This window comes from Papio anubis, chromosome 17 (assembly GCF_008728515.1).
Source record: "Papio anubis isolate 15944 chromosome 17, Panubis1.0, whole genome shotgun sequence".
Classification (NCBI taxonomy): Eukaryota; Metazoa; Chordata; class Mammalia; order Primates; family Cercopithecidae; genus Papio; species Papio anubis.
This window is the reverse complement of record NC_044992.1, coordinates 3,769,929-3,793,179: the sequence shown is the minus strand read 5'-3', so window position 1 is coordinate 3,793,179 and position 23,251 is coordinate 3,769,929. Positions and strand designations below refer to the sequence as shown.

Genomic DNA, 23,251 nt, shown 5'->3' with positions numbered 1-23,251 from the left:
CTAGGCCAGAGAAGGAGTACTGGGGACAGGTAAGAGGGAAGGGAAAGGAGAGAATCAGGGAGGCGGAGCTCCCGGGACCTGCAGGTGGGTTAGGAGGGAAGGAGGACAGAGTGTGGATGGCTGCTCGGATTCTGACTCTGCGTGGAGCTGGTGGGCCGTTCACTTGGAGAACGAGAAGCAGGATGGGAAAGGGAAGATGAAACGCTCTGGAATGCTGCCTGGAGTAGAGGTGCAGGTTTGATGGTCTAAGTAACTGCCAGATTTGGAGTGAGAGGAGCCAATGGGAAGGGGTTTGTGGAAGCAAAACGGGGTTCTCAAGGCAATGAAGAAGGAATGGGCAGGGGGAGAAAGGGAAGCAGGACGAAGCCCAGCGAGGGTTTCATGGAGGACCCCACAGTCCAGTGTCCAGTGTGATGAAGCTCAGGTAAGAACTGGCTGTGACTATGGAATGTGCCAGTGTAGAATTTGTCCTGGTTGTTGGAGCACACGGGGCTGAAAAGCAAAGCTAGTAAGTACAAGCCACAGCTGTGGCGCTGAGGGGGTTACATGAGAGAAGTGAGCCGTTGAATGCATGCCTGGGGCAAGATCCAGGAGGTGGGGAGAGGTTAAGGGTACAAGAGGGGCAGGCGAGAAAGATGGCGGGGGGCAGGCCAAAGGACCCATGAGCCGGAGCCCAAGTGTAAGGAACAGCTGTGGCCATAGGGGCAGTGAGCACGGGTCCGCCAGTGGAGCGGGGGCAGCCTCCACTTTCTAGTCTGTGAATCTGGAAGGCGATTTAGTGAAATGAATGATGGAGAAAAGGAGACAGTGACAGAGAGAGCGGCAGCTAGAGGATGCTGAGGGGGAGACTGAGTGGGAAAGGGAGCTGGGGGGAGGCTCTGATGGGGTGATGCACAGAGGCCATGGTGCTGTCTGTGGTAGTGCTGCTCCCACTTCTGTCTGAAGGAGGAACACTCCTTGCCCCCATCTACCTTAACAAATAGTCAAGAGGTAACAGGTGCGACATTTGCCAAGTGTGGGGCTTACAGACGACCCTGGAAATACAAACCATTGGACAAGCAGCAAGCCCAGCCCCCTTACGTTTGCAGCCCTGCCCAAACTTTAATGTCATGCTAACCAGTTACCTTGTAAGAGCTGGGAAACCACCTTTTGCTCAAAATGCAGACTTCTGCCTTTGAAAACACACCACACCTGATTGTAAGTGGAGAGAAAATGTCGTCGCTTTAAATTGTCGCTTTGTTCAGAGACATCTGGATCTGCCGCATCCACACAAGCAAAAGCTTTTCCAAGTCCAGAATCAACCCATGCTCATCTGTTATTGCCTCTTCCTGTGTTGGCCCAGCTGTAACCAACCCAGCAGGCTTTTGGTTGTAAATTCAAGTGGAAATGGAGTTGGTCATATTTGCGCCCATTGGTATCTGAGGGCTCTGAGGAAGATGGCCAGTAGGTCAAGGGGAATAGTGGTGAAACACTGACCAGTACTGGGCAGGTGGCCGGCTGTCCCTCAGGCACCACAACGCTGAGCCACAGTGAGGGGCATGAGCCACATTTGCAGAATATAGCCAGCGTCCTTCCAGACCCTCCTGATTTGTGCCAGGGGGCATCCCAGGGCACACAAGTGTCAAGGGCCTACTCAGGTTCTCGGCAGAGCTCTCTGTGTGTTATCAACGGAAAAGGCTACAGCTTAGAGTGGGAAGGAGCATGTGATGGCCAGAGGTGGGCAGCCTGTGTACTCCGCCAAGTTTGGGTGGTCCAGGTCCCCACGATTTCTGTGTGGCGGGTTGTCCGGCATCTGGTCACTAGGGGGGCCAGTGGTTCTCACACACACGCAGCGGGGCTCCTTAGCACCTGGCTTATACAGCTTCCTGGGGACACCAATCCAGTCTCTGCTCACGCCTCCACTGAGGACAGACAGAAAGAGGACTTCTTCAGTGTGAGCACTCGCGAGTCTCTGGGAAGGGGAGGGCAGGAAGCAGTGGGCCTCTGGGAAGGGGAGGGCAGGAAGCAGTGGGCTCCTGGGAAGGGGAGGGCAGGAAGCAGTGGGCCTCTGGGAAGGGGAGGGCAGGAAGCAGTGGGCCTCTGGGAAGGGGAGGGCAGGAAGCAGTGGGCCTCTGGGAAGGGGAGGGCAGGAAGCAGTGGGCCTCTGGGAAGGGGAGGGCAGGAAGCAGTGGGCCAGGCCGTAGGAAAAGCAGAAGCCCACCAGAGTGTTTCCCAAGGCAGCAGGCAGAGGCTACAGCGTTCAGCCCCTGAGCCTTCATGCTCTCCCCTGACTTCCTCCAGCTTACCCTGCAGGGCCATCATCGCCTTCCCCAGGCCCAGGGCACAGTCCATGGTTCCTTTCACTGTGCTCCCCAGCCCCTGCCCTGCCCCTTCTTAGGAGGCAGCACTATGGTCCTGCACTGGTGGCAACAGCTGTGAAAGGGCTTCCCCTGCTGGCCTGTGAGTTTCTCAGAAGCAGTGTCTGGGTGTGACCGTCCTCTTCCTTCCCCCACTACAACCCAGTGCAGGCCACGATCTTCACCTTCTTCTCTGGGGCACTTGGGTGGGGGTGGGCAATTGGCCACTGGCCCTTGGTCACCTGGGTTGGCCTTCTCTAGGAAGCCCTTGGCATAGGGTGTAGCTGCAAGCTGTCCTGTCCCCCACAGGTCCAGTCCTTGGTGGCACCAGGCTTCAGACATAGAGGATTCAGCTCTGGCCCAACATAACCTGGACAACCTCCTATCTTGGGCAGAGGGACCTAGCCCATCTCAGGGTACCGGGTTCAGTCTCTGATGGACTCACAGGCCTTGCAAAAAAGAAACTGAGGTTCTTGGAACTGATGCCTCAGACAGTTTCCGGTGCCTCCTGTCAGAGAAACTGCCACCCAGTGAGAAAACATCCTACTTCTAGCTTACCACAAATAAGGCTGTCACCCAAATGCCTCCCTCTTCCACCCAGCCTCCATCCCGTCACTGGGGGTCCTTACTCCACACCTCGTCCCTGCCTTCAGGGCCTGTTCCTCTCAGTCTAATGGGAGATGCACACAGGTGAACAGAAAACAACAAACTGAGCTGAGGCACAGGGATAGGGCCCCTCAGTTCACTAGGGTGCCCTGGAAGGGTTTTGTGGGGAAGGCAGATCCTGAATTACTCAGTCATGAAAGCACGAAGAGGTTCAGCAGACAAAGGGGAGGGCTGTGGGGAGGGAAAAGGAGGCGGGTCCCAAGGGAGCAAAGTCAAGCATCTGAACGCATGCAGGCCTCCTGGAGTCTCCTCGGGGGACCAGGGCCCTCTGAGGCCACCTGCATTCAGACCTGTGTCACAGGAAGGCCCATGCCTATCTTAGCTTCTCTCCATAAAGTGAGCAGGCCAGGTTCTCACAGTCCCCTCCTTGAGATGATGACACTGGAGAAGCTGTCTCTTCAAAGCTAGTGGCCAGGAAGGAAGGAGCTTTCCTTCCTGCTACCTTTGCCCGTGCTCCCCTCATTTAAGGCTGAGAACTCCGAATTTGCAGTAGTTTGTTTGTTTGTTTGTTACTGTTTTTTTGTTATGTTGCCCAGGCTGGACTCCAACTCCTGAGCTCAAGAGACCTGCCTGCCTCAGTCTCCCAAGTAGCCAGGACCACAGGTGTGCTACCACGCCCGGCTCACCTTGTTTTTAAGACAGCAGTTGAAGCCATCACTGCATGTACCCTCCCCACCTCCTCGTCCCTCTCTCCTATAGACAGGCATGATTTGTGCTGGCAAACAGGAAACCAGAGCCAGTGGATGGCGGAACAGGCCAAAGAAAGCAAGAAATCCTGCTTGTGCCTTCTCATTCCCGGGCCGAGGTTGTGTCAGCAGGATCTTTGGAGAATTTGGGAAAAATAAAAAGATGCCCAGGCTTCAAGTCCAAGTCTCAACCCATTCAGTTGAGTGGAGTGAGGTCTGACTATCCATAATTTTGGCAGTCCCCCAGAAGATCTAATATGCAGCCAAGGTTGGGAATTGTTCTCAGTATTTTGAAAAAGCAGGGGTTAACAATCAATTCCCTGAATTCACTGAATGCCGCAGGCAGGATGGCCTAGGAGCTGGATTTGGGACAGGCTGAAAGGAGCAGAAGGGGAGCCTGCTTACCTCTTCTGGGAGCACCAGAGCCGACTGCCCCTGGCTGAGCTCCACTCCGCATTGCACGGCGGGAACGTCTGCTTCTCTTGCAGTTCTAGTTTGTTTGCCTCCAAGCCTCTGGTGATCGTGGCTTCTACCTGGGTCAGTGCCGGGGTAGGCAGCCCATCCTCTCCGTAGAAGCGTCCTATCACCCTTCCTGTGATGACAGGAAGGCAGATATGAGTGAGAGAGAGGGTGAGAGTGAATAGATACTTAACTGCTGAGGCAGGGGTGGGAAGGCACAAGTTCCCAGGGTTTCTGACTTCAGTCCTGCTGGTGTGCGTTTATTAAGAACTTCTACTGCAGGGACTCCGGTGCCTTGCATACCAACCTCTCAACATCCTAGAAAACCCCACATAACTGCATGCCTGTTCTAGCTGTAGAGTCCTTTATTACAGAAACTATCAAATCTTTCTCACTTCCAGACAATGCTTCCCTGAGGGCAGAACCGTGCGTGATTCATTTCTCGATACTTCAGTGTGCTTAGAGCACACAGTGGGTATTCAACTAATGTTTGATGAATGAATGGCTTATTGGCTAACATGTTTATTATAATAGAGAGGGGATCTCACTCTGTTGATCAGGCTAGTCTTGAACTCCTGGGCTCAAGTAATCCTCCCACCTCAGCCTCTCAAAGTGCTGGGATTACAGGCATGAGCCACCGCGCCCAGGCAGGCTAATATTTCTGCAGCTCCATTTTCTCCAACATCAAATTATTTTGCTTTATACAGATCATTTATTGAACTCAATGTCTGACACTATCCTAGCACTTTATTTTATATATGTGTATATATGTGTGTATTTACCTATGTATATATATGTGTATATATGTGTGTGTATATATGTGTGTGTGTGTGTGTGTGTATATATGTATTTTTTTTTTGAGACGGAATTTCGTTCTTGTTGCCCAGGCTGGAGTGCAATGGCGCGCGCTCGGCTCACCACAACCTCCGCCTCCCGGGTTCAAGCGATTCTCCTGCCTCAGCCTCCTGAGTAGCTGGGATTACAGGCATGTGCCACCATGCCCAGCTACTTTTTTGTATTTTTAGTAGAGACGGGTTTCTCCATGTTGGCCAGGCTGGTCTCGAACTCCCGACCTCAGGTGATACACCTGCCTAGGCCTCCCAAAGTGCTGGGATTACAGGCGTGAACCACTGCTCCTGGCAACCAATATTTTTTTACTCCTCCCAACAAACCTATGAGAGAAATAATTGTTTTCTTATTTGTAGGAGAGACTGGCAAGCTAAATAAGTTGGGGTGGTCTACAACGCTAGTGAATTAATGTGGCTCTAAGCCCATGCTCTCCCCTCCATTGCTCTCTTTTGGCTGTGCCCCTCAGGGGACGTGAGTGAGTAAAAACTGGTTTTCCTTTAAAATGCCTATCCGGATGTTTCCTTATAGATGAGTCTTGCTCTATTGCTCAGGCTGGAGTGGAGTGGCTATTCACAGGCATGAACATAGCTCATTATACCTTGAACTTCTGGGCTCAAGCAATCCTCCCACCTCAGCTTCTTGAGTAGATGGGGGTGCAGGTGTGAGTCACACTGTGCCCGGCTTTAAAGTGCCTGTCAGAATTTGTAAAAGTCTAAGCTATGGCAGCAGCCGGCAAGTGGTCCCCCAGCCTACAGGCCGGAAGGAAAAACAGGTCAGTTCTCTCAGTGCAGGGTCCTAACGTAGCCCAGTCCAGAGGTACAAATGGCCTTCAGAGGCAGCACCTGCCACAAGGCGAGAGAAGCAGAAAGGAAGCACTTGAGGGAGGTGCGACCGAGGAGGGAGCAACCCCTAAGAACTAGCTTTACGTTCGATTCTAGTGGCGCATATGTTCAGCGCATCTGAGACTCAGCTTATCTCTCAAGTCCAACGCCCTCCCTGACTTTCCCAAATCCATGTTGCCTCTAGCCTGTGACCCGGACTAGGAGCCTGGACTAGCAGCCTGACTCCTCCTCCTCGACATCCACATCATGCTCCCTTCCTTGCTGTCTGATCCATCAGAAAACTTTGTCAGTCCTACCTCTGAACAGATCCTGATTCTGTTGACTCCTTTCCATTCCCACTGCCATCACCCTCCTCCAAAGCATGGACCGTAGCACTGGCCTCCTAACTGCTCTCTGTGCCTCAGCTCATGCCCTCCTAGAGCCCTCTGTCCGTAAAACAACTAGGGGATCTTTTCCAAACATACCGTGGCACTCCGACGCCTGAGGAAAACCCTTCAATGGCTTCCTAAAGCAGACAAAAATGCAAATTTCTTATCAAGGCCTCTAAGGCCCTGTAACCATTTAACTGATTTGCTTCTTCAGCCTCTTACAAGCTACGTCCCCCCTCGTTCACTGGGGGCTCCAGCACGCGGGTTTCCTTTCTGTGTCTTGGCCGTGCTTCCCCACTCCCCACCTTCGGCACTGCTCTTCCCTGACCCGGGACACTCTCCTCAGGTCTCGGTGTGGCTGCCTCCCACTCACCCGCCCAGTCTCAGCTTAACGGTCCTTTTCTCCAAGAAGCCGGCCCTAAGCACCTGCTCTAAAGGAGCCAGAATTCCTGAACATGCGTCACATCACAGTCTGGCACGTGGTCCTATCTGGAGTTGTTCAATCTGTTTACTTGCTTATGATACCTCTCTCTACTAGTGAGGCCCAGTGCTCAGAACAGCTAGCGCCGGGCGCGGTGGCTCACGTCTGGAATCCCAGCACTTTGGGAAGCTGAGCCGGGCAGATCACTTGAAGTCAGGAGATCAAGACCAGCCTGGCCAACATGGAGAAACCCTGTCTTTACGAAAAATAACAAAAATTTGCCGGGCGTGGTGGCGCATACCTATAATCCCAGCTACCCGGGAGGCTGAGGCAGGAGAATTGCTCGAACCCAGGAGTGGGAGGTTGCAGTGAGCCAAAATCGCACCACTGCACTCCAGTCTGGATGACAGAGCAAAACTCAATCTCAAAAAATATACAAATAAATAAATAAAACAGCTTAGCATAGAGCATTCCTTTTAAATACTTATTAGATGAATGAAGAAAGGAATCAGGGCCTAAATGACAGGCCTGCAGTCTATGAGTTGGCCTGGCACAGAACTTCCCACTACGGGGTTTGGGGTGTCTGTGTTATATGGTGACAAGCCTGTCTTGGTTGAGTTTCTGACATGAGACCCAAAGAGAGGACAGTAGTAGCAGAGGCAACACAGGAGGAGTTCTAGAAGCTGTGTCATGAGAATGGTGATCACCAGTGGCTGCATCTCCAAGCCAATCCTGTATCCACAGCATAACCAAGGCCATCTTGTTTTCGCTTGAGGCCTGGCCATGTTGGCTGCCAAGATGGCTTCCTGGCTGTCCTCACTTCAGTATATACCCTTACAATAAACCTTCATCCACTGATGTATCCTCAGGGTTACTGGTAACCTGAAAGAGCCTAACATGGCCCCTATCCTACAGAATGAGCTAACAGGGGCAGGAACTGGACTCAATTCATCTCTAGTCCCCCTGAGATCTAAACCTTAACTTATGAATAGTAGGTATTCAATAAGATCCTGACATCAACTAAAATCCTTCTGAGGCATTTCCCACCACATGCCCCACCCCATCCTCAACACATTTTACATCATTCAGACAAGAACAGTTCACCTGCCACACCAAACACATCTGGAACACTTCTAGTGTGCTCCCAAATCTTAGTATGAAGGATTTGGCCTGGCATTCTTTGCCCATTTACAGGACTCTTGTTTTTTTTTTTTTTTTTTTTTTTTTTGAAACAAGGTCTCACTCCGTCACCCAGGGTGGAATGCAGTGACATGATCTCGGCTTATTGCGACCTCTGCCTTCCAGGTTCAAGTGATTCTCATGCTTCAGCCTCCAGAGTAGCTGGGATTACAGGCGTGTGCCACCACACCCTGCTAATTTTTTGTATTTTTAGTAGAGACATGGTTTTGCCATGTTGGTCAGGCTGGTCTTGAACTCCTGACCTCAACCAACCCAACCACCTCGGCCTCCCAAAGTGCTGGAATTACAGGCATGAGTTACCAGTCTGGACTCCATTCTTATTCTTTTTCTTTTTTTTTTTGAGATGGAGTCTCATTCAGCCACCCAGGCTGGAGTGCAGTGGTGCAATCTTGGCTCACTGCAACCTCCGTCTTCCGGGTTCAAGCAATTTTCGTGTCTCAGCCTCCTGAGTAGCTGGGGTTACAGGCACCCGCCACCACACCTGGCTAATTTTTGTATTTTAGTAGAGATGAGGTTTCACCATGTTAGCCAAGCTGGTCTTGAACTCCTGACCTCAGGTGATCTGCCTGCCTCGGACTCCCAAAGTGTTAGGATTACAAGCGTGAGCCACCGCTTCTGGCTCTCATTCTTTTCTATTGGGTTTTCTTTTCTTTATTAACCCAGTAATGTTTCAACCTTGGTTTGGCAACTTCATTGGGAAAGGGAAGAAGCCAGCCCTCTGAAGCACAGGTGAGTAGAGGTCAGTGCTTTCAATGGTAGACAGGGCTGTGGTCTCAAGACTGATCTTGGGCAGACTGGGAAAATGAAGGACGGCGTGCTGCAGAGGCCCACAATGGACAGACATAAACTTTAGATACCATGAAAAAGCCTTGACTGATTGGATGTGGCGGGAGCCGAGGTGTTAATAAAAATGCCAGGGTTCTCAGAAAAGGTAACTCAAGCAGTGATGACAGAAGCAGAAATTCAGAGGCATTAAGGAAAGAATTCTTCCAAGTTAGGCCTGTTTCGATGGTAGAGTGACACTGGTGTTCCTCAGGAAGCCAGTCGTGTCCAAGTAGGACTCGTGAGAGGCGGGGGCTGCAGACAGATGGAAGAAAGGGCTACAACCATCCTACATGTCCGTACTTGTGAAGCAATCTAGTGTTTAGTGTCTTTCATTGAGGCTGGAGTGCAGTGGTGCGATCTTGGCTCACTGCAACCTCCGCCTCCTGGGTTCAAGCGATTCTCCTGCCTCAGCCTCCTGAGTAGCTGGGACTACAGGCGTGTGCCACCATGCCCGGGTAATTTTTTTATTTTTTAGTAGAGACAGGGTTTCACCATGTTGGCTAGGCTGGTCTTGAACTCCTGACCTCAAGTGATCCGCCCGCCTCGGCCTCCCAAAGTGCTGGGATTACAGGCGTGAACCACTGCACCTGGCCTAGTGTTCAGAGTCTTTAACACTGCTTCAGAACACAGTTTGGTGTGTTTTCATCTGAGAAGCAAGTCCCTCACGTAGCACCAGTAAGTAGCAAGTGCAGTGCCCTACACCGTGGTTTGATTGGCATCACTACCACCTGGGAGACAGCTCACTCAGGAAGTTTGTCTCCTCCTAGAGGACCACATCAAAGGGGACTTGTGGAAGCATAAATTTAGGCTTCAAGCCTTTCTGGCTGTGTGCTGAAGCCTGATGCATAGAGCACAGTGAGATGGGGAAGCTGCCCTTTTGGAGCTGGTTGTTCAAGGATGGTGCAAGCAATCACTGGCTGTGCTGAAACTGAGGCCAAAGCAAACAGCTTAGTAATCCTCTCCCAAGACTAAGAGGGGCGGAAGCAGGTGCCCATCCATCTCCTTCTGGGCGTCTCATCCCTATTCTAACAACCAGAATTTGAAGTAAAACAAATCCATGGCTGTTTTTCAGATTTTAACCTAGAGCCCAGTCCCTAAAAAATCTCAGCCCCCTAAAAACATTGCAGACAATCAAATGAAACGTGTGACCTGTGGACTACTTACCAACACATACGTAATTCTTCTCATAGAATGAAAGCCAATGTTGAAGTGTCAGCATCTCAGAAGATGACAAATCAGATATATCATCCACAAGGCCTGCTTCAGAATAGTCCCCGGTCACAAATGCTCTGGATGCATCTCGGCCTGAAAGAGAGAAGTTTCCATCAGATCCAGTTGTAAATGACTGACACTGTCCCCACTCAAGAATCTATTTTCTTTTGTGTTTTTTTTTTTTTTTTGAGACAGAGTCTTGCTCTGTTGCTCAGGCGTGCAGTGGCATGATCTCAGCCCACTGCAACCTCCACCTTCTGTGAAAGAATCACTTTCGAGTGATTCTCCTGCCTCAGCCTCCAGAGTAGCTGGGATTACAGGCGCCCACCACTATGCCCAGCTACTTTTTATATGTTTTTAGTAGAGATGGGGTTTCACCATGGTGGCCAGGCTGGTTCTGACCTCAGGTGATCCGCCCACCTCGGCCTCCCAAAGTGCTGGGACTACAGGTGTGAGCCACCGCACCCGGCAAGAATCTGTTTTCTGAGAAACGTCTCTTGACAAGCCCCACTCCTCATCCCCAGGGAAATGGGGTCCCCACCACCTCCTCTGTGACAGATGCTCCTACACCTTGGACACACATCTCTTTGGCATTGATCACATTCTTTCATTTACCTTCGGCGATATTTAACACAGCTGACTGCTTCCCTTGGCCTGGTTTTCCTCCTACTTCTCCAGTTCCTCATTGTCTACCAGCCTTAGGGGTCAATGACCATCCACACCGCCACACTTGACAATCTTATCCACACCTGTGGTTTCAAAGCCCATGTACAGGCAAAGATAGCCACATCTGTATCTTCAGCTCAGATGTCTCCCAAGGCTCACACCTGTATATCCAACGCCACTTAGATGTCTCACAGACATCACAAGATCAAAATGTTCACACTGGCTGGGCATGGTGGCTCATGCTCATAATCCCAGCTCCTCAAGAAGCCAAATAAGGAGGACTGCTATGACCACACCACTGCACTCCAGCCTGGGTGACAGGGTGAGACCCCATCTCTCTTAAAAAAAAAAAAAAAAGTCCACATTGAACTCATGATTATCGGCACCCTCACAGCCAGGAAACCTGTATCTACTCCAGTACTGCCTGTCTCAGTAAATGCCAAACAGTTGCGCAACCCAGGAATGCAGTTCTTTTTGTGTGTGCGTGAGACAGAATTTCACTCGTCGCCCAGGCTGGAGTGCAAAGGCACAATCTTGGCTCACTGCAACCTCTGCCTCACGGGTTCAAGCGATTTGCCTGCCTCAGCCTCCCGAGTAGCTGGGACTACAGGCATACGCCAACATGCCTGGCTATTTTCTGTTATCTTTAGTAGAGATGGGGTTTCATCATGTTGGTCAGGCTGGTGTGGAACTCCTGACCTCAGGTGACCTGCCTGCCTTGGCCTCCCAAAGTGCTGGGATTACAGGTGTAAGCCACCGCACTGAGCCTGGGGAATGCAGTTTTTTTTTTTTTTTTTTTTTTTTTTGAGACCGAGTCTCGTTCTGTCACCCAGGCTGGACTGCAGTGGCGCAATCGCAGCTCAGTGCAACCTTCACCTCCCAGGTTCAAGCCAGTCTCCTGCCTCAGCCTCCCGAGTAGCTGGGACTACAGGTGCCCGCCACCACGAACAGCTAATTTTTGTATTTTTAGCAGAGAGGGGGGTTTCGCCACATTGGCCAGGCTGGTCTTGAACTCCTGACCTGAGGTAATGTTCCCACCTTGCCCTCCCAAAGTGTTGGCATTAGAGGCATGAGCCACCGTGCACAGGCTGCCGTTCCTAACACTCCCTTCATCTGTCACATCCAGTCTCCAAGTCCTGTTATTTTCTTCCTAAGTAGTGTTCTTGTGTCTGTCTCCACCCACATCTAAGCAAGCCCAGGCTGCCATCCTCTCTCACCTGAACTACTACAGTAAACCCTGAGGGAGACCTCCCCACATTCATTCTTGCCCCACTAATCTGCTCTTCATACCACACTCAAATGATATTTTAAACATAAACTGATCATGTCATTCTCCTGCCAAAGAATCCTCAGAGGCTTCCCTCTGCTCTACGAGAATGTCCAAATTCCTGCACCAGCTGCCACCAACGCTGCCTTGCCACGTTCCCTTTTTTTCTTTTTGGAGACAGAGTTTTGCTCTTGTTACCCAGAATGGAGTGCAATGGTACAAGCTCGGCTCACTGCAACCTCTGCCTCCCGGGTTCAAGCGATTCTCCTGCCTCAGTCTCCTGAGTAGCTGGGATTACAGGCATGTGCCACCATGCCCAGCTAATTTTTTTTTTTTTGAGACAGAGTCTCGCTCTGTCACCCAGGCTGGAGTGCAGAAATGCTCACTGCAACATCTGCCTCCGTGGTTCAAGCGAGTCTCCTGCCTCTGCCTCCCAAGGAGCTGAGACTACAGGCACACACCACTGTGCCCAGCTCACACAAACATTTGTACATGAATGTTCATAGCAGCATTATTTATAACAGGCAAAAAGGTAGAAAGAAACCAAAAATCCATCAACTGATAAAATGTGGTATATCCGTATTATTAGAATATCTATGGATTATTATTCGGTCATAAAGGAATAAAGTACTGCTACATGCTGATACACCGTGGATGAACCCTGAAAACATTATGCTAAGTCAAAGAAACCAGACACAAAAGGCCACATGTGTGACTCCATGAAATGCCCAGAATAGGCCAATCGACAGAAAAAAAAAGTAGATAGTGGTTGGCAAAGGAAGGAATGAGGAGTGACTGCTAATAGATAAGAAGTTTCTTTCTGGGGTGATGAAAATGTTCTAGAATTAGTGGTGACATTTTTACAAGTTTCTGGTTATATTAAGAAAAAAAACACTGGGCCGGGCGCTGTGGCTCACACCTATAATCCCAGCACTTTGGGAGGCCGAGGCGGGCGGATCACGAGGTCAGGAGATCCACACCAACCTAGCTAACACGGTGAAACCCCGTCTCTACTAAAAATACAAAAAATTAGCTGGGCATGGTGGCGGGCACCTGTAGTCCCAGTTACTCGGGAGGCTGAGGCAGGAGAATGGCATGAACCTGGGAGGCGGAGCTTGCAGTGAGCCAAGATTGCGCCACTGCACTCCAGCCTGGGCAACAGAGTGAGACTCCGTCTCAAAACAAACAAACAGCACTGAATTTTGGCTAACACCTGTAATCCCAGCACTGTGGGAGATCGAGGCAGGTGGATCACTTGAGGCCAGGATTTCCAGTCCAGCCTGGCCAAGATGGCGAAACCCCATCTCTACTAAAAATACAAAAATCAGCCAGACGTGGTGGTGCACACCTGTAATCCCAGCTCCTCGGGAGGGTGGGGCACAAGAACATTGAATTCAGGAGGCGGAGGTTGCAGTGAGCCAAGATGGCACCACCGCACTTCAGCCTGGGCTACAGAACCAGTTTGTCTCAAACAAACAAACAAAAAGGCTGGGTGCAGTGGCTTACACCTGTAATCGCAGTACTTTGGGAGGCTGAGACGGGTGGAGCACTTGAGCTCCGGAGTTGAAGACCAGCCTGGCCAACATGGTGACAACTTATCTCTACAAAAAATACAAAAATTAGCTGGGCATGGTGGTGCACACCTATGGTCCCAGCTACTTGGCAGGCTGAAGTGGGAGGATCGCTTGAGCCTGGAAGGCGGAGGTTGCAGTGAGCCGAGATCACGCCACTGCACTCCAGCCTGGGTGACAAGAGCGAGACTCCATCTCAAAAAAAAGAAAGAAAAAAAGAAAAAGCACTCCAGAAATCGAAGGTTTTATGCCCACACTTGTGCAAACATCCAACGACATCTCCAACAGCACGGGATAGGGCAGCGCAACGAAAACTGCCTTCACTTTGATTCCAGTCCCAGCTCTGCTTCTAACTCACTGTGTAGCCCTGAGTAAGTCCCTTCCCCTGCTGGACTATCTCAGGGGCTTTGCGAGACCAACTGGACTTCATTCCTTTTGTGTCAACCCTTGTATTTCTGAAGCACTCCCTAGACAGAGGGAAGGCGCTTGTATTTTAAGTGCTAGAGGGAGCTTCCCAACTCCCCTAAGATAATGACAAGTGGAAAATGCTTCTTTAATATCAGCCTAGTAGCTGATCTTAGGCCTGCCCTGCACTTTTTTTTCTTTTTAAATTTTGGAGGTCAGTCCCGCTGGCTGGCAAGGCAACACCTGTAAAAAGCACTAGGCTGGTGGTCCAAGTCCATGTTCTGTCAGTACTCAGGTATGAGGGTTTTAGGCAAATCACATCCTTTAATCCCCTCAGCTGTAAAACAGGGACACCAGCATAAACTTAATTTGACAAATGTTCCTTGAGGCCTAACATATGTACAGCTTTGTTCTACATATGAAGGACTGTAAAGGGGACTGGACCCCTTTCCTGTGCCCTAACCTCATAATCTTTTCTAAGGAAAGCAAACAGGTGCATCTGTACTAGAAGCAGGAATGACTCAGACCAAATGTACTATATGACGGCCATAAAGGAATGAAGTATTGAGGTATGCTCATAAACCATGGATGAACCTTGAAAACAACACGCTAAGGGGTTGGAGGGAAGATAGATTATTTCGGACCCGGGCATAATGAAGAAATGGTTGGAATTAGTAAGGAAACTGTGAGGGTAGAGGCGGGGCGGGATCTCATTTATCTGTGCCCTGAGAAGTCTGGCACACAGCCCGTATCCTCGGCTTCCGACGGTGGGTAATGGTTACCAAGAGAGAAGACATGTTTCTCCAACATAAGTCATGCAGGGCGGTGGTGAATGACAGAGCTGGCCCACAGTCCCGCCAGAGCCAGAGAGCCCAGAAGGATGGTGCAGCTCGGAACCGTCCGTCGCGCGGGTTTGATGGACGTGGGGTGGGGTGGGGGGTGCGGGCGAAATAGATGAATAATGAACGAACCACGCGCAGGCGGCTACCGGCTCGCGCCAGCGGAGGGAAAGGTGTGAGCAGCCTCGCTGATACCTGCGAAGCCGCTATAGTGGGACCCAGGCTCGTAGTGCCTCCGGCCGGAGGACACATCGTAGACGCGGCCGAGCAACGCCAAGTAGAGGCCCGGGTCCCCTGGGCCGCCGCGATAGCGAGACAGCTCCTCCGGTATGAAAAGGCGAAAGCCAGCGCGGGGACCCCACCAGCCCATAAGCCGTGCTGCCATCACCGCTGCTGCGGCTACAGCCAGGCCCAACAAAAGCCCACGGCCTCCGAGCCTCAGCATCGATACGGCCGCACGCGCACCGCACTGCCCAAGTTGCCGCCTCTGTCTACAGCCAAGATGGCGGAGACGCCGAGAGTGACGTCATCGGCGCGCGCGCTCCCTCTCAGCTCGCTCTGTCTGTATATTCCTGGCTCTGGCGATACTGCGACTTTTTCCTTGGACCTTTTTTTTTTTTTTTTTTTTTTTTGGAGACAGAGTTTTAGCTCTTGTCGCCCAAGCTGGAGTGCAGAGGCGCAATCTCGGCTCACTGCAACCTCCGCCTCCCGGGTCCAAGCGATTCTCCTGCCTCAGCCTCCCGAGTAGCTGGGACTACAGGCACGCGCCACCACGCCCGGCTAATATTTTGTATTTAGTAGAGACGGGTTCACCACGTTGGTCAGGCTGGTCTCGAACTCCTGACCTCAGGTGATCCGCCCGTGTCGGCCTCCCAAAGTGCTGGGATTACAGGCGTGAACCACCGGCGCCTGGCTCTTCTCGTACTTCTTGGCTTGCAGGTTGTCAGCCCCAACAAAAATGGCGGCAGCAGAGGCTGCGGAATGACGTAGATGTTGAGACAGACTCGTCCTCTGGGAAATCAAGGTTGCACCCTTTGAGGCGGTGCTCCCCGCCTAGCTGTCGTGAGTTGGTAGAGGCCTGCTACCTACGTGACGGCGCCTTTGCGACAGCAGTTGTCGCTTGACGGCCAGGAAGCCGGAAGCCGCAGCCGCCGCCGTCGTCTCCTCCCCGTCCCCGCCCGCCGGCTGCTGTCGGAGGTTGACAGGTCGAGGCGGGGAGGCGGCGGCGGCTGCAGAGCCGGGCGCCCGAGACGGAGACCTCATGGGGAACGCTCCGAGTCACAGCAGTGAAGACGAAGCGGCAGCTGCCGGGGGCGAGGGCTGGGGCCCACACCAGGACTGGGCCGCGGTCTCGGGCACGACCCCCGGCCCGGGCCTCGCGGCTCCAGCGCTACCGCCAGCCGCGGCGCTGCTGGAGCCGGCGAGGCTGCGAGAGGCTGCGGCTGCGTTGCTGCCCACACCCCCCTGCGAGTCGCTGGTGTCGAGGCATCGCGGCGCGTTGTTTCGCTGGCTGGAAGAGCGGCTGGGCCGCGGCGAAGAGTCTGTCACTCTGGAGCAGTTCCGGGAGCTGCTGGAGGCTCGCGGCGCCGGCTGCTCTAGCGAGCAGTTCGAGGAGGTCAGGGCCGGCAGGCGACTGCGGGGGTGGGGCAGGGCGGTCGCCTCCAGGGGACTGAAGGAAGAGGTGGGCATTTGCTTTGGAGAGGCCAGGCGGAGACCCATGTCAGGTGTTTCCAGCTTTTCACCAGGCGTTTGCTTCGTCTCTCTCTGTCCTGTGTGAGAGGTCTGGAAAGCCTGCATGAGGCCGTCCTTGCTCTGAAGAGCTGGACAAGCCCAGATGTCTGTATGTTGTAATGCAGACCTTTGTGCAGTTGATGGACGCTGCTCTCTGGAGACCTTTTATCAGGTTCTAGAACAGTTTGGAGAGAAAAGAGATGTGAGGATAGGAGGAGTGGCGCTGAAAACCATTTTTTATATTGTCCTGTCCACGTTTTTACACAACACCTTCCGAATTCAGTGTGGGCACCGAATGAGTGTGGAAAGGCAGTAGTAACGTACTGGAAAGGTTCACATTCTGAAACCTATCCTCCTGATGCAAAAACTAGCTTTCCCAAAATACACATTGGTTTGTAGACCCTTAAAGAACTATATGTTAGACTCATTTAAACCTTCATAGGATCTGAAACTGATAGGCAAATACCGGGTTTCCTACGTCATTTCACAATTGCAAGTGAATACTTGTAATTATACGGTTCTTCATAGAATCACCAAGATCATGTGTGCTAAATCATTAAGAGCAAATTGATTTGGCAACAAAATGTTTTCCTTGGAAGGCGTCTTGGGAGTTATCTACTGGGTACTTCACTTTGAGTTGACAAGACTGATCCAGGGTTACCCAGTGAATCATTAGTAAAACTGAGACTATCACCTGGATCTCTTGCTTTTTTTTTTTTTTCTTTCTTTCAATTTTTATTTTAAATTCAGGCGTACATGCGCAGGATTTGGATTTGCAGATTTGTTACATAGGTAAACTTGTGCCATGCTGGTTTATTCCACAGATCATCCCATCACCCAAGTGTTAAGTCCAGCATCCATTAGCTATTCTTCCTGATGCTCTCTCTCCCCGCACCCTCACCCTATTTTTGGTTTTTAATGTCTCACTACCTCCTTCCTGGGATCCTATTTCTTTTAACTCCACGGTATGACAAAAAAGGTACTTAATTTGTGAAAATGAGTCATCCAACCATGTAGAATCTTCAGTGGCCACGAAGAGTGAGTACATAAAGCAGTAAACCAGCAGGTACTTGTAATGCCTTTAAACGATTCTGTTTACTTGAAAATCAGAGGCTTTTAAAGTATTTTAAGAATGTCTTCCTGTACATGGCCAGAATTCAGATAATGTAGTTTGTGTGTTTCTTATGAAAAAAGTGCCTTTAAGGCATCCCAGCCCTTAAAAGTAATAGTCATGGCCGGGTGTGGTGGCTCATGCCTGTAATCCCAGCACTTTGGGAGGCCGAGGCGGGAGAATCATCTGAGGTCAGGAATTCGAGAGCAGCCTGGCCAACACGGTGAAACCCCATCTCTACTAAAAATACAAAAATTAGCTGGGCCTGGTGGTGGGTGCCTGTAATCCCAGCTACTTGGGAGGCTGAGGTGGGAGAATTGCTTGAACCCAGGAGGTGGAGGTTGCTGTGAGCCAAGATCGCACCACTGCTCTCCAGCCTGGTCCACAGAGTGAGACTCTGTCTCAAAAAAAAAAAAAAAAAAAAAAAAGAGTCATATTAGTTAGTGAAAGATCTCCTTTTTTTTTTTTCCAAGAATACATGTAGCACCTTCCCTCTAGTATCTGTCTGTATTATGAGAATATGAAGTGGTAATGGAAAGAACCATGCAGAACTGTTCAAGGAGTTGGCACTTTGCAGATTTGTGCAAAGGCAAATGGAGAGAAACACCGTTTACATTCTGAGATGAGATCTGACAGAAATAGAACTTTATGTAGAGTTCATAAGGTCAAGGTGTGGTTCAGAAATCACTGAGGGGTTGTGGCATTATTGTTCACTGAGCAAATGTTTATTGGGCGTATATTGAGTGCCACTGACTTGGATGACAGTGGACAAAGCAGATACTTGCTCTTAAAGAGTACGTAGTGTGGTGGAAGAGACCGGTATTAACCCAGTAATTGTAAGATATGGTGAATGTTAACCAAGGGAAGGTATAAGGAATAAGTAGCAAGTGTATTTAACCTCACCTAGGGCTCAAGCAAGAGTTACCTGACAACCTAACATTTCAGCCACAGGTGAATGTTGAAAGCAGACAGTGTTACAGGAGGTAGTAACAGCGTTTCAGGCAGAGGAAATTGTATCCACAAAAGTCCAAAGTCCAGAGAATCTGGAAGAAGTCTGGTATGGTGTATTAGGGATAGACAAATCTTTTTCAAGGGACAGAAAACCTAATGCACCAGTGGTTTAAACAGAGAAGCTGCTTTCTTATGAAAATGTTCAGGTAGGCAGTCCAGGGTTGATGTGGCAGTTTTATCATCATCAGGGACATGGCTTCATCCATCTTGTGCTGTCATCCTCCACAGACATCTTCCACTTGGTAATTCTATTGACTCCTTCTCCTGTCATTTTCCACATTCCAACAAGCAAGAAAGGGAAAACGGAAAGAGAGAGCTATGCTCACTCTCTTATGGGCACAGCTTACATCCCATAGGCCAAAATTCAGTCACATGGCCGCATTCAGCTGTAGGAGAGGCTGGGATTCTTTTTCCATGGCCATATATTCAGCTAAAACTCAGGACTTAATTATTGAGGAAGGGGAGAGAAAATATTGAGTTATATTTGGCAGTCTTTGATTCCCATAGCTAGGTCATACAATTCTGTGAGTGAGGCTTAGCCAAGGTTTAAAAACCTGATCGTGATAATCTCACAGTGGCTACCCTCTCTCGATAATCTCACGATGGCTGCTCTGTCTGTAAGGACTAGTAAGTTAGGACTAGCCAAACAATACAAGAATTAGCCATGCATTTGATTCCGTGCTTTAAAAATGTCTGTCCTTAGACTTGAGTGAGTATATACTTTCGTGTATACTTACACAGTTAATTCTGTGTTGTTAATCTACATCTAAGCTTTTGAGAGTATATTGCTGTATTTTACTACAAGATGAAGGGCTTGTGAAATAATAAAATGTCTTTATGGTAGCAACTAGAATGACAAGTTGTTTCCGTCATTCATTTTTATAAGAGCTGACATGGTAGAACAATTGCCATGGCTGTGCATGGTTTATTATAATGCTGAGAGTTTCCAAGTGTTCCATGTTTCTTCTTTGGCTTCCCAGCTTACACTGCCATTCGTGTCCACGCAGCTGTCTTGCTTTCACATTCCTGTGATCTCAGTTACTTGAGGAGGTTTTATAAAGAAGTTCTTGGAGTTGGACCATGGACCAAAGTCTGAAGCCTTATCATTTTATAGGACAACACACCTTTTCTCGTGGTAGGTGTGGTCCAGGGAGAAAGGACTCTTCAGTGTGTTCACAGGGAGCAATATTTAATTGACTGCCGTGTAGAGGGGAAATAGAATTAAAATTAAGTGCTTATTTCACATCAGAGGTTATAGATTAGATATTTGTACCCTTAGAGTATGATTCTAGAAAATCTAGGGCAGAAAAGTGTGCTGAGCACAGGGTGATAACAGATGGCCCTAAAGTGAAATTTCATATGAATAGGTCCTGTTTTACTAATTTGCCACATAGTTTTGGTGCCTGCTTTGTGAAGTTCGTGGGGTGGTAAGCTGTAAGGGAAGGGCCGTTTTGATTCATCTCTGTTCGTCGTCTTAGCAGCCTGGGTGGCTGCCAATGCCCAGGTGCTTTGGGGGACTGTGGAAGTTGTAGTCCACACACACTCAGACCTCGTATTTTATATTCAGTCTGTAACCTTTTAATAATAAAATATTTCTTGACATTGAAGGAAACAGTTAAATACGGTTTTCGTGAAAACTTTGAAAGGTTCTTAGGCACTTTTGGGTTTACAGGAAGTTTGTAGAAAAGCCCTATGCCCATCTTCGTATTATTATGTGAAAAGTATTAGTCAACTTATTTAGAATGGCTTTGAGCCCAGGAACTCTGCCCGCAGGAATATGCAGATGTGATTATCCACCCTTTTAAGACTATAGACTGTAAGAGCTGTGTGTGTGCACCTTAAAGCAACAGCAGGCTGCCAGCTTTTCTTGCCCTCAGCCGGGAGCCCTCGGCTCTCCACTACCTGAGGGACCAAATCTGTATTTGTCTGAATTGGTTGAAGCCCATACATCAGCCTAACTCTCTTACCTAATTTCCCTTCCCCACCTGCACCAGCCCTGTGCTAGCTAGTGGGATACCTGCTTTGTCCCTAACTCCCTTACCTAATTTATCTTCCCCCCGCACGAGCCCTGTGCTGGCTAGTGGGATGCCTGCTTTGTCCTGTGTATGGACCTTGCTATCAGTTCTTGAAGATTCCCCACCTTGGCACTGTCACCTGGTCAGCACCATGTCTTCTGTGGCTTGATTAAGATAGTGTCTCCTTAATGGTGTTTTCAGCCCTACACCTGAGGCTCCCGTTACCTGTTCTGTACAGATCCTTTGGCACTTGGAGCATACTGCCTGGCCTTGTCGTGCAGCTAGGCTGTGAGGCCGCCAGCCTCCTGCCTGCACTACCATTGTACACAGGATGTCTTTGGTAAGGGATGGCTGGCTGTGGATGGTGATAAGGCAGATGTCTTTGGTAAGGGATCGCTGGCTGTGAATGGTGATAAGGCAGTACAGGAAAGATCCTTGGTAAGTGGAGATGATGACGATGATGAAGAAGATGATTATTTTGAGACGGAGTCTCTGTTGCCCACGCTGGAGTGCAGTGGCGCAATCTTGGCTCACTGCAAGCTCCAGCTCCCAGGTTCACGCCATTCTCCTGCCTCAGCCTCCTGAGTAGCTGGGGCTACAGGTGCCCACCACCACGTCCAGCTAATTTTTCGTATTTTTTAGTAGAGACGGGGTTTCACCGTGTTAGCCAGGGTGGTCTCCATCTCTTGTGATCCGCCTGCCTCAGCCTCCCAAAGTGCTGGGATTACAGGCATGAGCCATCGTGCCTGGCCGAGTGGAGATTATTTTTGCTCGCTTCGGCTTTGCGTGCTTTGCTGTGGGAGAGTTGATGGTATTGGTTTCTTTGGAGAAATTCATGACCTAGGAGAGCTTTGGAGGAAAGGCCACACAGCTCTTTTGTCTCTCCCTGATTTCCAGAATACCACCTCACCACGGTACTGCCTTGCTTTAGAAACTTCAGTGGCTCCCATTGCCTTCAGAATCCCATCTGAATAGTGAAGCAGCCTTGACACTCTTATACCTTCTACCCTTGTCTCCCAGTGCTCTTTAAGCAGCCACTTTATTATCCTGTTTCCCATGTGTGTGGGAATTTTGTCCTTTGCTCTCCTTCTCTCCTGTCTGCTCCTTGCTCCATCCTAAGCCCACTCCAATTTCAAGGACCACAGAGAAGCACTTACCAGCAGCATGGAGTTTGAGAAAGGCTTCACCGTAACAAGGCTTGAGAGGCTGGAAGAATTTGCCTAGCACAGGAAGAAGGGGATACTTCGTTTGAAAGGCATAGCATATGCAAATATACTGAAGTGAGAGGGCATGGCACATTTTGAGAATGATACTTTAGCACCTAGTCTAGAGCCTGAACTGGCTGGGACCTTGGTACTCATTGCCTGCAAGCTGCCCCTCCCCTCCTCCAAAAAGGGACCCCTTTCCTAACAACCTGGGCGGGTGTAGTTAGCTTGTCACAGCATCAGCAGGTTTGCCATGTTATGAGTCTGCTCATTCTGCTGTTCTTTAGACTGAGCTTGAGAATTGGGCCTCGAGCCAACCTGCTTGTGAGCAAGTTCTAGTTCTACCATTCTCAAGCCAGGTGACTTTGGTCAACTTACTAGACCACAGCATCTCAGTTGCCTCACCCATTAAAACAAGCTCACCTGCTCAGTGCTCAGTAAGTGTTGTAATTGGTACTGTTACTGTTTTCTGTGGTTGTAGTTCAGTTCCAAGATGTTTATTCCAGCCTCTATAACAGTCTTTTTTTTTTTTTTTTTTTTTTTTTTTTGAGACAGAGTCTCACTCTGTCGCCCAGGCTGGAGTGCAGTGGCACAGTATCGGCTCACTACAAACTCCGCCTCCCGGTTTCAAGCGATTCTGCCTCAGCCTCCCGTTTAATTGGGATTACAGGCACCTGCCCCCATGTCTGGCTAATTTCTGTATTTTTAGTAGAGATGGGGGTTTCACTATGTTAGCCAGACTGGTCTCAAACTCCTGACCTCAGGTGAACCACCCGCCTCAGCTTCCCAAAGTGTTGGGATTACAGCTCTTTAAATACTTTATTTTAGATAAGGATATTCTTTTCTTTCTTTCTTTCTTTCTTTTTGAGACAGAGTCTTGCTCTGTCACCCAGGCTGGAGTGCAGTGGCGCAATCTCAGCTCACTGCAACCTCTGCTTCCCAGGTTCAAGTGATTCTCCTGCATCATCTTCCTGAGTAACTGGGACTACGGGCATGTACCACCACATCCGGCTAGTATATATATATGTTTTTCATTTTTGGTAGAGATGGGGTTTTGCCATGTTGGCCAAGCTGATCTCTAACTCCTGGCTTCAAGTGATCCGCCTGCCTCAGCCTCTCAAAGTGCTAGGTAGACAAGGACATTCTTACAGATGAGTAACCTGAGGCCTTGGATATGTGACCCACCCAGTCAGTAGCAGAAGTAAGATCAGATCCAGAGTTTTTGACTGATGGAGTGTATTTCTTTCAAGTGGAGCCACCATGCAGCCTTCTTATTTAAGCCAGTGCATTACATTCTAGCGTTGCGATCTCAGCTCATTGCAGCCTCCACTTCCCAGCCTCAAGCGATTCTCCAGTCTCAGCCTCCCGAGTAGCTGGGACTACATGTGCCCACCACCAAACACCCAGCTAATTTTTGTGTTTTTTGTAGGGATGAGGTTTTGCTGTGTTCCCCAGGCTGGTCTCAAGCTCTTGAGCTCCAAGCAGTCTGCCCGCCTCAGCCTCCCAAAGTGCTGCGATCACAGGCGTGGTCCGCCGCTCCTGGCCTGGTCTGTGAGGCTTTTGGTA

The 23,251-nt window shown here is 49.9% G+C and overlaps 2 protein-coding genes across 10 annotated transcripts in view; one reads left to right on the top strand and one right to left on the bottom strand.

Moving 5' to 3' along the window:
- Positions 1 to 1,078: 1,078 nt before the first annotated feature.
- On the bottom strand, positions 1,079 to 15,618 carry LOC101010683 (neuferricin). 5 transcript variants are annotated; one of them, XM_009189387.4, is made up of 4 exons: positions 14,556 to 15,258; positions 9,817 to 9,957; positions 4,094 to 4,280; positions 1,079 to 1,901 (listed from the first exon to the last, which is right to left on the bottom strand). In XM_009189387.4, the coding sequence occupies exons 1-4, from the start codon at positions 14,581 to 14,583 to the stop codon at positions 1,685 to 1,687; spliced, it is 573 nt and encodes a 190-aa protein (XP_009187651.1). In that variant the 5' UTR covers positions 14,584 to 15,258; the 3' UTR covers positions 1,079 to 1,684. The 5 variants fall into 5 exon arrangements, with proteins under 5 accessions (XP_009187651.1, XP_031513147.1, XP_009187653.1 ...); XM_031657287.1 differs by having other exon boundaries at positions 14,745 to 14,923; XM_009189389.4 differs by lacking the exon at positions 14,556 to 15,258 and adding an exon at positions 10,480 to 11,083.
- Positions 15,619 to 15,697: 79 nt separating this feature from the next.
- ZZEF1 (zinc finger ZZ-type and EF-hand domain containing 1) overlaps positions 15,698 to 23,251 on the top strand; it is a 142,742-nt gene continuing 135,188 nt past the window's right edge. For 3 of the 5 annotated variants that reach the window (XM_009189385.3, XM_021928580.2, XM_021928581.2), the window contains exon 1: positions 15,874 to 16,227. In XM_009189385.3, the coding sequence (XP_009187649.2) occupies positions 15,874 to 16,227 (354 nt within the window). Of the gene's footprint in view, positions 16,228 to 23,251 lie in introns of all 5 variants that reach the window. The other 2 variants (XM_009189386.3, XM_017950275.2) reach the window with 2 other exon arrangements.

Coding starts and splice junctions, on each gene's coding strand:
- LOC101010683 (XM_003912120.4), bottom strand. CDS start 15,057: ATGCTGAGGCTCGGAGGCCGTGGGCTTTTGTTGGGCCTGGCTGTAGCC. Junction 9,958..14,807: donor CCACTATAGCGGCTTCGCAG/GTATCAGCGAGG, acceptor TCTCTCTTTCAG/GCCGAGATGCATCCAGAGCA. Junction 1,902..4,093: donor CTCTGGTGCTCCCAGAAGAG/GTAAGCAGGCTC, acceptor GTCTGTCCTCAG/TGGAGGCGTGAGCAGAGACT.